Source organism: Nansenia antarctica, assembly GCF_963989245.1.
Source record: "Nansenia antarctica genome assembly, chromosome: 4".
NCBI classification, from domain to species: Eukaryota; Metazoa; Chordata; class Actinopteri; order Argentiniformes; family Microstomatidae; genus Nansenia; species Nansenia antarctica.
The window spans coordinates 26,366,829-26,379,497 of NC_137689.1; the positions used below are offsets into that span (position 1 = coordinate 26,366,829).

A 12,669-nucleotide genomic window follows, 5' to 3' on the forward strand; every position below is an offset into this window, starting at 1 on the left:
AACAGGACACAATTAAACATAGTGTAGCATTTTTTTAATAAAATAAATATAAAATCATCAACATCAAAATGTCCAAAAATATCCTGAGCAGATCAGCGTACCTGTATAACTGAAACAGACTTCAGAGCAATCAGGCAGCCTAACGTCTCTCCTTGAGAGTTTAGTTAATGAATAAGGAGTACATTGTCAAATGTTTTTCATTTTCTGTTAAAAAATCCTCAAGCTAACTGGGCAGTTACCATTTGGATAACTTTTGAGTAGTCTTTTTTGTGATTCATGCCTATTGTCTCCTATTCAAGTTGTCTTCCATTGATGAATGTTTTACTGATCAGGCATGAAAGGCTATAGCTCCCTATCAATCACATTTGCCACATCAAGTAACCAATTATCTTCACAGTATCATGCAGTCTGTTAAACATTTAAAGGGTAAGTCCAAATCCATCTTCTCATCTTTGTTAGTGTCTGACAGTTGTTTATCTTATTTTTCATTTTGGAGTCAGGTACTGTATATATTGTAGGCCCATGTGTCCTCCAATTTTAGCACACAGATTGACAAAACAAGGTGAAAATAGTGCTTCATGTTTACTCAAGTGTCTTTGGGCCAAGTTCATTTGCATACATATCTCTCCACTGTCCGTTCACACCTCTTACAGGTGACATAGCAGCACCAGTGGTACTTGCACTGACATCTCTCCACCATTGTCTCTGTGTAGGCGTTGTAGCCCCGACCACAGCACATGAGATTGCAACTGCCACTGTCATTGGATGTCTTATTGCACTGCCTGCAGACAAATTGTTACAATCAGTATAAATAGAACAATTTGAATACAAAACAATGCTAATGCCTTTATGGATATAGAGGAAGATGGACACAAAAAACATATCATTACATATGATTTAAATTATTAACACAGCCACAACTTTACCTGTCTTGTGTGCCCAGTGAGCCATGCTTCTCGTTGTGTGTGCAGTAATCCGGGGAGCTGACCAGATACACCAGCTCACTCTCTCTCACTGGCCGAACATCCAGCTCTTTGGGGACCAACTGCCTCCTTGTTCCAACATGGCGATGTTTCACCTTGGTGGCAGCCAGGTACTTGGATTTGAGATCCATGGCAATGTGACCGATATCAAGGAGGCTCTTCCAACATGTCTTGACAGAACACGAGCCGGACACCCCGTGGCATTTGCATTTGGTCTCGTGGGCGTCAACTAGTGCCTGAACGTAGAGCACAAACACACATTTGATTTAGAAGCAGATATATGATTAAACATGAAGCCAATGGCACTATAGTTTAGGGCTGCCGGAATGCACACTGAGTCCCCCAATGTGAGATGCCCGTGCGTCGCGTGCGTAAAATATGTTATTTGTAGACTTCAGTGTAGGCTACGCTACCTGTCTTCCAACCGCGTTGTTATGCAAGTGCATCAGTCTGAATGCCTGCGAACCGGATCTGCTGTTTCTCATTGATGTATCAGAAAATGCTGAGCCCATTTGGAGACCGTAGCGCAGGTTATCACCGCATCCTCCCCACCTGAAGTCTGGCCCGGCCTGTTCAGCAGGCGCCGGAGCGCAAGAGCAGCTTGGGAGCTCCCCTGAGGAGCAGGCTCTGGCGATGGAATGACTCACTACGGCAGCGGCAAGTGAGAACACAAACGCAGATTCTCTAGTACCTGCAATAACACACATTCAAAAGCTCAGTAAATGCTTCACAAGGAGGTTATAGACGTAATCAGCGTTTATTGTATACGCCTGTGGAAAACCACGACCATTAAATATGTTTTCGTTCTTCATCCTACCTTTTGCCAAATCCGGGGTAAAACGAGGGGCACTTTCAATAGACGAACAGTTCCACCGCATGTCACTGAAGGTCTTTTGACAGGTGTTTTTAGTCAACTTCGCTGCGTGAACAATACTGTGCATCAACTCAAGATTTCGCCGACACACTTGCAACTGGTCAGGAGCCAACCCGTCCAGTAGCTTGCAATGATGAGTTTGATTCCAACCAACAGAGCTCCCATTTACAGTGAGTCCACTGCAAAGACAAAACATATACAAACATAAATTAGGTCATCAATAAGCTATTTCATATAGCATACAGGCTTATTATTAAACACATTTAGGCTATTAAAAAAATACAAACTAAAGATTCATTATTGCACATGAAAAAGTAAAGAATATTCACTTACAGCCAGTGTATGGCAGCGCAGAAGTAGTTGTTCCCAATAAATATCAGTAGTAATAAATCTATGTGGAATTTCATTGTAAAATATTACAATAGAGTTACTCCTCTGTCGAAAGTTGTCAATGTAGCTCCAATGAGAAGAGTATTCCTTAATAGTCCAAGAGGGATGACGTTGTCCTCGGAAAATGAAAGATTAGGTTTGGAGGTTAGTGCTCTCACGCTGCTGGCCACTGTGACCCACTGGGACTTCTTATGTCGGCTTTACTACGACAGCCACGCCCCATTCAACTGCTAGTGAATGGACATCTCCATTATGGGTTAAAACCACGCTCTCTTTCAATATTTACGCGCAGCAGGGCCTACATGCATTTCATATGCGCATACACTATTTTTGAACGTTTCCTTAGGCTACTGGGCACGACGTTTAAAAGCACCCTTTTATGCATGGTTGATGTAACTGTTATTCTGGCCTATTACGCGTCTTTAATCGTGATTAAACAACAGCCATCCAAAGTGTGAGACGTGGCAAGATTAATCTATTACGCGAAACTATTTTACTAGCCATTAGGACCTTTGAAGATTTCCTTTGACCCATGATCTGCAACATACTAATCTGCATTAGGCACTATGGCAAGGATAAACCCTTCATTAGGCAATTTGCCTTGTTAAAGTCAAATATTTTCAATAATTTTACAATGATAGACTGCTTGCTCTACTCTCTCTACTCTCTCTTATGGATGACAAGGTGCGGCAAACGGCACAGAGCGCGCTTTTGACGGGAAAATCTGCGTTTTACACACGCGGATCGCAAAGTAGGATTCATCTTCAGTATTATGTCTTCACCAGATCTCCTCCATGCCCATTACAGTACGGGCCCATTCGTTTATAATCCACGCTACAAATAGACCAATGGGATGCATACTCTGTCTAGCTTCCCTGCATAATGAAAGAGTGAACATCGAAACCAACAACACTTTGATGTGGGTGGAGAGGAAAGGCTAGTGTCACACTCCCTTGTTCATAAAGATTACAGCAATTCGACTGAACAAGACGATTGACGGCACTAAACAAATTGCTGAACTAATCCAATTAACATTTCGGTAGCCCTACCTGTATTATCAAGGTAGCCTACATGAGCTCTTGCAAAACAGAATATCAGGCTGTCTTGAGTTTTATGCTGTGTGTGTGTGTGTGTGTGTGTGTGTGTGTGTGTGTGTTTCACTTTGGTCTAGCCAATAGTGCCCTCACATTCTTATAAACAAAGAATGCCAGGAACCCAAAGCTAGGCTTTCAGCGGCACGGACTAAATGAGGCAGTAGAAATGATTCATTATCTGCATGTATGAGCACAGGATTAGAGGGTGAAAGAGGGTTTCCAGGGGACATCAGTATACTTTAGTGAGAGGATTATTCAAGCTCGTGTTTATCTAACCACTATTATATTCCCACCATGACAGAGGCGAGCTTTTCTCTCTGAAGTAGTCTTATGACTTTGCAAGGCTTTGCAAGGACACCTTATTAGTGGCTTGATTACTGTCAATGAAACCTTGGTATGGGGTCATGTTGTTAAAACAGTTCAGGGTCTATCTCGCTGAAAGAGGGGGGAAGGGCAGGAGTCCTTTTGACTCTGCAGGTATTTGAAACCAAAACATATAGGCTAATTTGGTTGTATTTTGCAGTAGTGTGAAACATAGAGTAGCAACATTTGTATTTACCAAATCACCACTCTCTCTCACTCTCTCTGTCTGTCTCTCTCTCTCTCCAATATCATGTTATTGCAAATAGGGCCTGGGAGCTATTTTATTTAATATGTCCTTGTTCTCACCTACCATACACACGTTTGAATGGCCAGGGAGTTTATTTGCTCCAGCCAGCCCTCCCCCAGAACATTCGCTCTGCTGTGAAAGCCATTCTACTCCAAGACAATCCTTTTGTTGGACCCCCAGTTTAAAGATTTGGTGTTAGTAGTCTTGAGAGGTGAGAATAACATTCATGTTTATGAAAGGTACATTTTGGGGTGTGAGCTTGCATGCAAAGGGTTGACCTTCCTGTTCATCCTTTTATTCCTCTGAGAATGCTTATTCATCCCTTTATTCCTCTCAGAATGCTTATTCGTGGAATCTACAGTTAAAGCATCCCACCAAAGGAATGGAAGTGTACCTACAACATGCCTGTGTATTGGAGGTTTGAGAGGCAGACGTTTGAAGTCTTTGCTGAAAGGGTATTGGGTCTCTCTAAGTGCTACTTCTGAATTGGGAGAGATGAAAACGAATGGAATAAGTTAATTTGGTCTTATATTTTAATGATGATACTAAAAAAGATGTCCACTTGTATGGGTATGCTTTCTGGCCACAAGGGGCCACTGTACATCAACACAAGGCAGAGAAGAAAGCCTTCTGATCTATACATGCACTGTAGCCTTGACATGCTGTTGTCACTGTTCCCTCTTGCTGCTCAAACTAATCATGTGAACACATTCTTCGTTTTGCTAAATTATAACTGCACCAGTCGATAATCAAAACGTTAACACAGACTGCCTAAGGTTTTAGTGTAGAGGAAATCAGCAGGCTCTGAGGCATATCTCTGTCCATTGAGGAGGTGTAATAGGCCTACATGAAATGTATTGGATGAATAATGTAAAAAAAAGAAGAAGCATGATCTATCTAACCCATTAAAGGAAGCTCACAGAATGTTTCATAAGTTTTTTCGAAAGACAGGTAGGCATATATTCATGTCAATGTGAAATCAATGGGAAACTCTGCTCTTAATGGAGCTATGGTCATCTTCTGTGGTCAGCCTTGTAAATCGCTTTGGAATAAGGTGCTATATAAGTCCATCCATTTACCTTCAACTACACTGATACAAATTTCACAACATTATCCTAGAAATTGGGTGAATTTAAAACAATTTAATATTATAAATCAATTAAATTTACAAAAACAGAATTCTATTTTATGTACATATTTACAATCACAAAAGAGTATACAAATGTACATTATATTCAACATAGCACGGAAAAAAATATACCCTATTTACCTACAAACAATCAAAAATAATCCACAATGTATTCTAACAGTTAAGGTGAACAATGTTTCAATTCAACCAGGACCTATTGCCACTAGCCTGGGGGTCAAATCTAAAATGCTTCATGACAACTCCTCTTGCAGACATTCAACAACATGACTGAATGAAACAGGATACATATCATAATGATGACCACGAAACAATGGCAAGCCATCTGGACCTCTAAACTGAATTTTTGACCACTGAAGTGAAACATTCTTTACAGTAAACATGTTTGGTCATGTTTTCTCATTACATGGGATATCGGGTCAGATTTTGGATTTTGAATGATGTAGCCTAATGGTTTGACTTGAATATGCAAAAGGAAAAAAGATATGAATTCCATAACCTCTCTTGGTAATTGTCTTACATATCCATCCTTCCTTCCCAAGTTGGATCTTGTTGAATGAAATCATTCAAGACAACTGGATTCTGCTTTTGTTGTCAATAGTTTTCCATAGGGTTGTTGGCATGGTGATTGACAAGACCCTGTAATACTTACAGTACATGCACAGTGCAGAGAGATTTCATAAACAGCAAGAAAATGTATGTTGATGGATAATTTGTGCCCTTAAATGAGACTAATGTGTTCATTCAAATATAAACATATACATGAGTAGGAGTTATATGCTGGAAATGTTTGGACTTTGTGTGATATTTACAAAAGCTTCAAGCTGCCTATGTTTCCGGAAAGACAGAGTTATTTTGAGGGAAAATTTGATAAATGCCCTTCCAGAAACAGGACATGACTGGTTCAGCTCAAACAAAATGACAAGTGAATGAATTATTTAAAACAAACCAAAGCCGAACTAAATACAGAGACGAAACCCCATCCATACACCAAAGTCTTACGACCCTCCGCCAACATAGTAACACAAAGAATGCATTTAGGTCAAATTAGTAATTTGGAAATAAAGAAAAGGAATACTAATTAACATTAGATCTACAGTGAGCAACTTCATTTAATCAAAAGAAAACATTCATATCGACCTTAAGGGAGGGAGGGAGAGGGAGGGAGAGGGAGGGAGAGGGAGGGAGAGCTAAAGAGAGCGAGAGAAAGCGGAGAGGAGAGGAGAGGAAAGGAAAGGAGAGAAAGAGAGAAAGATTTGCCTACTCATCCATAATTTGTTTTTATCAGTGCTCTTTGCGAACTGAGAAATGCTTGCGCTGTTTGTTCATTTCGTCTGCCTTTCCTCAAGCATGTTATGATAAGGGAAACTGAATGTATTTTCTTCCCATTTAACATCCTCCCATCTTCGATGCCTTGGAACATTTTGCTGTCTACAATCACTGCAAATGATCATCACTTTTCGATAGAAAGAATATCCCATTCATAGAGAAAAAGGTGGTGGGCTCCAATGTCTGCGGGGGTAAAGAGAAAACTGTGGGGGGGGGGAAGCTCAATGATTGGTGGGTTGACTTATCAGCTCAGTAGTAGCCTACGGGCGGGGGCGGGGGGGGGGTGGTCCTGGCACCGGCTGAGGGAGGGAAGTGGCGTGTAGATACTGTGTTTATGGTACAGACGGGCCTCCTCATCACTGGACAGGTGATTGGTGATGATGAGTCGGGTCTGAAGGCAGGAGGGGGCCTTGCATACAGAGTTAGGTGTGTGTACGTATGCCTGCTCAGGAATGATTGGCTGGTGGGGCCTCACCCAGACGGATGCTCCCCAGGAAGGTGGTGTGGTTGGTCATGCTGATGGAGGTGTCCTCGTAGACCATCCGAATGGAGATTTTCTGCCGAGCGCGGAGCAGACACACCCCCGCCGTGTAGCAGGTGTTGAACTTACGCTGACCCGTCTCGATGCTCCGCGTACAGCGCAGGAACGGCGTCTTGTCCACCATCACCTCGTAGCTAGCGATGTCAGTGAAGTTAAGGTAGTAAACCTGAGACAGAGAGGTCGGGTTGAAAACAAACACTGTCACGGAGAGGTTGAATCCGAAGGGCTTCGCATCACAAGTGCATGCACGCACACACGCACGCACTCACACACGCACACACACAGACACTCACACACACACACACACACACACACACACACACACACACACACACACACACACATGTTTAGGATCGCATCATATGTCAATAACACATTTAATCCAAGATCAACCTTTTTAATTTACAATCTTGGTAATATGTGTCACGTTCTAATGCTTTGGTCCTCATGTCGGGATCTGATGTAATGATCGGATCTTTCTTTCGAAAAACGTCAATACATTTTCGCGTTGTTGAAAATCAATGACACATCGCTAGTCAACGAACATAGCTTTTTTTGTGAGCCTGCTAACAATGTAAAGTAGTAATATAGTTAACTAGGTAGCAGTGGGGATTACTCACCGAATCCATTGCATTGCATTTTGACTTGACTAGCGAGTTTGTGTTGTGATTCTCAACAACGTTGAAACGTAGTTCCGTGTTTCAAAAGAAAAGTCAGATCATTTTGATTGGTTGCCGAAATGCGGACCAAATGATCAGACTGTGTCACATATGGCAGGCAAACCGTTTTTTTCATATGGTTCTCTTTGTATCATGTGATTCACTTTGAACGGCATGCAATAAACATGAAAACGTGAAAAATGTATGTACTCACTGCAATGTCAGTCGCTTTGGATAAAAGCGTCAGTTAAATGGCATATATTTATTTATATGATTATTTTAAGTGCAGAGAGAAAGGATGAGTGACATGCAAGGCGATAGGAAGAGTTAGGCCCAAGACCGTACTCACTTCTACCTGACTATAGATGAAGTAGGTGCCGTCGACCAACACCTCCAGCTCTCCGGAGCGCGAGTGCATCTTGAACACCTTGTGGTGTATTGATATCATTTTCCAGTTTCTCAGTACGCCTTCTGAAAGATCTCAGCGTGAGAAAAGGGCAGTCACTCAACATCCGTTATTGTCACAACATTAGAGACAAAGAAAACAAAAGTAGACTACAACAACGACTACAATGTTCATCACTCCAGCAGTATATACAGTCAGGTATCCACTTATTCAAAACTATTCTGATACTGTCCGTACATAAAAATGTTTGGAATATAAATGATCATTATTTGACTATTTCTGATATCCTGGATAGTATTTGCAAAATAGGATGAGTGCACACAGTGTGTTGACCATGACAACTGTTTGACAATGTGAAGAGCAGATTATCTAAAATTATCACTTACCTTCTTTGACCTGTATGGTTGTCTCCTGTCCTTGGAGATGTACCACAGCAGGCTGAAACACAACAATACATCATTTATTCCTGTAACGATTGAGTATAAATCAATGAAATTCATAATTAAAACAGAACAAAATGTGGGTAGGGATTTTCCATTGAGTAATGCATTTTCCAATGCTCTCATTAAATAACTACTAATGCTACTAATAACTATTAATGCTTCAATCATCTCCATATATGTGGGTCTGGTGAAAAAGTTTCACAAGTAGGGCAAGGTCATTTTTGATGAAGATATGCTTATTTGAATGTTGGTACACCTCAAACCAAATACCGGAGAAACTCGCTCTGAATAAAAAAATAAATAAAAAAAAAGAAGCTATAACATTGTTATGAACATCTAACTGCATGTTTAGCACAACACAACATGCTGATAGAACGTCAACATGCTAAAAACACATAACTACACATAATTACATGGTTTACAAGCCATGTATCACGAACCCAGTAGTCTGAAGCAGGACAGGACACGATACAGTGAATCTAATCCACAAATGATAAGTATTTAGTGATCCTAAAACTGTTGTTTGTTGTATTGAGTGGGCTCTTCAACACTTACATTTGTGTAAAAAACGGAAAACATATTTCAAAAAAATAAAAGAAGCTTTTTAGTCATTTGCGCAACTTGAGAATTGCCCACATGCGGACCTTTTCACCAGACCGTGTCAAATATCATCAGACAGTAACAACAATGAGTAATATGAGTCCAAGATTCTTTCGGATGAATCACATACCTGGATATCTCTGAGTCTGACTTTATCCATGCCTCCTGTGTAGGTTAGAGAACAGTTAGACAAATCAAACAACCAGCTCACTGAGGCTTAAACATGGACATAGACATGGAGATAAAAAACTTCACAAACTAACAATGTCTGATTTCAACAAACTGAGATCTGGGGTGGAGTCCTGACTGGAGATGCATTAGTATCCCACATCTCAAAGGTTTGAATAGACCCTCAACTGATACAAGTTCAATCAGGAACACTCTGATAATGAGAATGAAGTGAGCGTTTCTGGTTCTGAAAGTTCTGGAATGTTTTTTTTTGTATGGCTCCATCTTCTCAAGCAGATATGGGGTCGTCTGGGGGCCCCAACCAACTGAGCAAGATGAAGCTAGCAAGCTTGTGGCATAGAGTTGGGAGTGACACAACCGTATCTCCAGTCAGGACTGTTGGCTCCCAATTCAAATGAAACTCCGGAGGCACCTGAAGGTCCTTGAGGCCCAGGAGGTCCCTGTGGGCCCGGGGGTCCGGCAGGCCCTGGAGGTCCGGGAGGTCCTGAGGGACCCATGGCATTGTTCCCAGGTATGCCCGGGATCCCAGGAATCCCAGGTGGACCCTGCGGCCCTGGGGGACCCGGGGGGCCTGGAGCCCCTGGAGGGCCTTTCTTGCCTACAGAGAAAGACAACAGAGAACGAGATAGGCCTTTGACGACACATCAGACACAGTCAAACGCTCCGATTTCTCTAATGGTGCACTGAACAGCCTACGCTGAACACTGAATACTGCTGACACAGCTACACATGCACTAAAACGTTTCACTGAACGAGAGCTGTACCTTTTTTCACTTTTCGTCTTCCATTCGATTCTGTAAAGAGAGAAAGCGTTAGATGACCTAGTATGCATGTACCTTCAAATCATTGTTTTTCTCCCATTATTGTTCTGCATCAAGTACCACATGGTGTCTGTAAATCACTCTGGGGGGTTACTGGCTATAAATGGTGACCACTGGAGGAAGCTCTCTACTAGTGGAGGGTCACAGTCCCAAGAACCTTGACCACCTGTCCTTCACAAGACTCCTGTATGAACCAAACACACTTGACCAGCATTACTCTCCCTATGAAGCTAAGGGAGGCTGAGCTATATGACTACGGGTCCTCCTCATTTGAGAGGAGGTGTGGTTTTCAGACGCATCATAAAAGTCAGACAATCATAGTAGAGGGGGGCATTCAGTTGAATGCAGCCAAAACATAGGTTGAAGCATAGACTACCCTCTGGCCCTACCACAAGACCATGTGTTATGCCAGCTGCCTATCCTATCTCTCTCCGACTTGATTGCAGATTAACTCATGAGTCACGGCATAATGATTTACTGTTAGGAGCATGTGGAGATAATGATTGGAGTTTGCTTGAGGTGTTTGTGTACCCAACTGATATGAAAGAAATCAGCATGCTATTGGCCTGAAAATAGAATAAGCTTTTATTTTAAAAACAGTCTGTCCATGAAATTAGAGGGCTTAGCTTTAGATGACACATCTCTATTCCTTCACAATGTGTCAAGTTCACATATCAATAGACTTTCTCCCTCGATAGATTAGTGGCTGGCTTTACATCGTTTTCCTCTTAATGAGTGATATCAAATCTGGAACACGTTAGACGTGAAACATCTGAAATGCCAACTCCTTTTGGATTCTGCCTTTTTTTTGGTCTGTGTATCACACAGGCAAGCAGGAGGTGGTCTGGGAGTAATTATCATTTAAGGACTCAGGAATTTTACTGATTTGAGGAAAATGTCTCTTAAGGTGGTTTTCATTTTTTAAAGGTGGTTTATACTGCTGTATTGTTTTGCGTTGTTTGCTATGTCCAACAACCCAAGGGATAAGCTCTGAGAAGCTTCTTTCACATGCCATGGAATAGGAAGGAAGTGTTTAAAGCCTCATAATAACCACTTCAATAAAGCAAATCTGGGGATGTCACACATTAAAAAAATATTTCATAATATAATTTGAGAAAAGTTCTGTAAGAGATGTGACCAAATCCCAATCCATGTGCCATGAAGCCCATGAGCTGAAACACTTGTTATTAATTAATAGTGAGAGATGGTGTGGCACCGCGCCCAGCGCTCTGTAGTCTATTTGTAGGCAATGTATTTGTATAAAGTGTGTTCGGGTTTCCCGAAAACAACTTCCCCAACCATAGCTTTCATAGCTGGCAGGTAGTGCATGGGGCTGGCTAAACAAAATGTAATTGACTTCATGACTTCAAAAACAACGAGACTTCAGTGTTACTGGACCCCAAATCCCAGTCTGGGATGGTCATTGAAAATCAAATTGCTTCACTGAGAGCACATGCTGTTTCTTGTAGTTGAATTACATGAATGGATCCCTCCACAGGACTGCAAGTCTATTACTCAGAGAGTATTAGAGTATCCCCGACCTTCCTCAACTCAATGAACAACATCTGTGTACCAACTGCTTCAAGTGTTCAAGTGAAACAGCCCAAGAAGACTGTCAATCATACTGTAAAACCTGTGACATCCATGCTCACTGCTATACGCCTGTTTGAATTGGCTCACAAGTTGTTTTCTCAATAAATGTCATCATTTTGCTGTTTTAATTTCCATTGTTTCCTAATGTTGTCTGCATGTCTTCTCACGCAATATATAATTTTTTCTCAAAACATGAAAGATCAAAAGTAGAAGAACAATTTTCTTAAGACGCTAGTTACAATTTTGTATTTATTCCAGATGACATTCATTCCAAATGAGTTCAATAGATTCTTTGATGTTAAAAAGTAAACATCTATTGCATGGCTAACTATGCATCAGAATAGTGAATACGTCTACAGTGAAGATGGGAAAAATATGAAAGTGTCAACACACAAAGTGCCTCAGAGCACATAAACCAGACTCCAAAACCTTCCTTTTTACTGGAGTTTCACTTTGTTTGTGCTATTTCACATTGTAAAAACGTCATAGACCCAAGATACAGACACATTTGTATAAATAAGATGAAGGTCCTCATAGCAAGGGAACCTGTCCACCTACGGCACCGCCCACTAATCAATCTGTCCAAAATCTGAGCACAAAACAGTCCAATCTGTCATGGCCACAGAGGAGCCAAAGAGCATTACTCATTAAACTAATCTGCTGGATCAGCGATAACAACACTTTTCACTTTGTTTTCATTGGCAGCGGCCTCGGAAAAGACTGTTTTACTGGAAAGGAAAAAGGCTAGAATCCGTTGAGATTAATGCACAAAATGAATAGAAATCTTCAGCAAAACCATGAGCATAGAGATTGTTTTGAGCAAACCGTTCAATTTGATTAAGATATATGAGGCTACAAAGAGAACATAACAGATTTAGAAGAGCGATATTTCCTTCATTGAGTGTCTTTGTTCGTCATTATGCATGGGAAATATGTAATAATGTTCGCTAGCCATTCAGGGATAGTGGGACATGGATTTCTGGTTTCATT

General features: G+C 41.3%; 2 protein-coding genes across 2 annotated transcripts; both read right to left on the reverse strand.

Annotated features, from left to right (window-relative positions):
* Positions 1-607: 607 nt before the first annotated feature.
* Positions 608-2,264, reverse strand: wnt11f2 (wnt 11, family member 2; the record flags this gene model as incomplete). The annotated part of the gene is made up of 5 exons (XM_080528439.1): positions 608-782; positions 927-1,219; positions 1,397-1,674; positions 1,801-2,036; positions 2,191-2,264. 5 exons carry the CDS (start codon positions 2,262-2,264, stop codon positions 608-610), a joined length of 1,056 nt encoding a protein of 351 aa, XP_080384565.1.
* A 4,609-nt stretch (positions 2,265-6,873) lies between these two features.
* On the reverse strand, positions 6,874-11,732 carry eda (ectodysplasin A; the record flags this gene model as incomplete). The annotated part of the gene is made up of 6 exons (XM_080529298.1): positions 6,874-7,134; positions 7,977-8,107; positions 8,420-8,471; positions 9,207-9,241; positions 9,678-9,863; positions 11,720-11,732. 6 exons carry the CDS (start codon positions 11,730-11,732, stop codon positions 6,874-6,876), a joined length of 678 nt encoding a protein of 225 aa, XP_080385424.1.
* Positions 11,733-12,669: the final 937 nt, after the last annotated feature.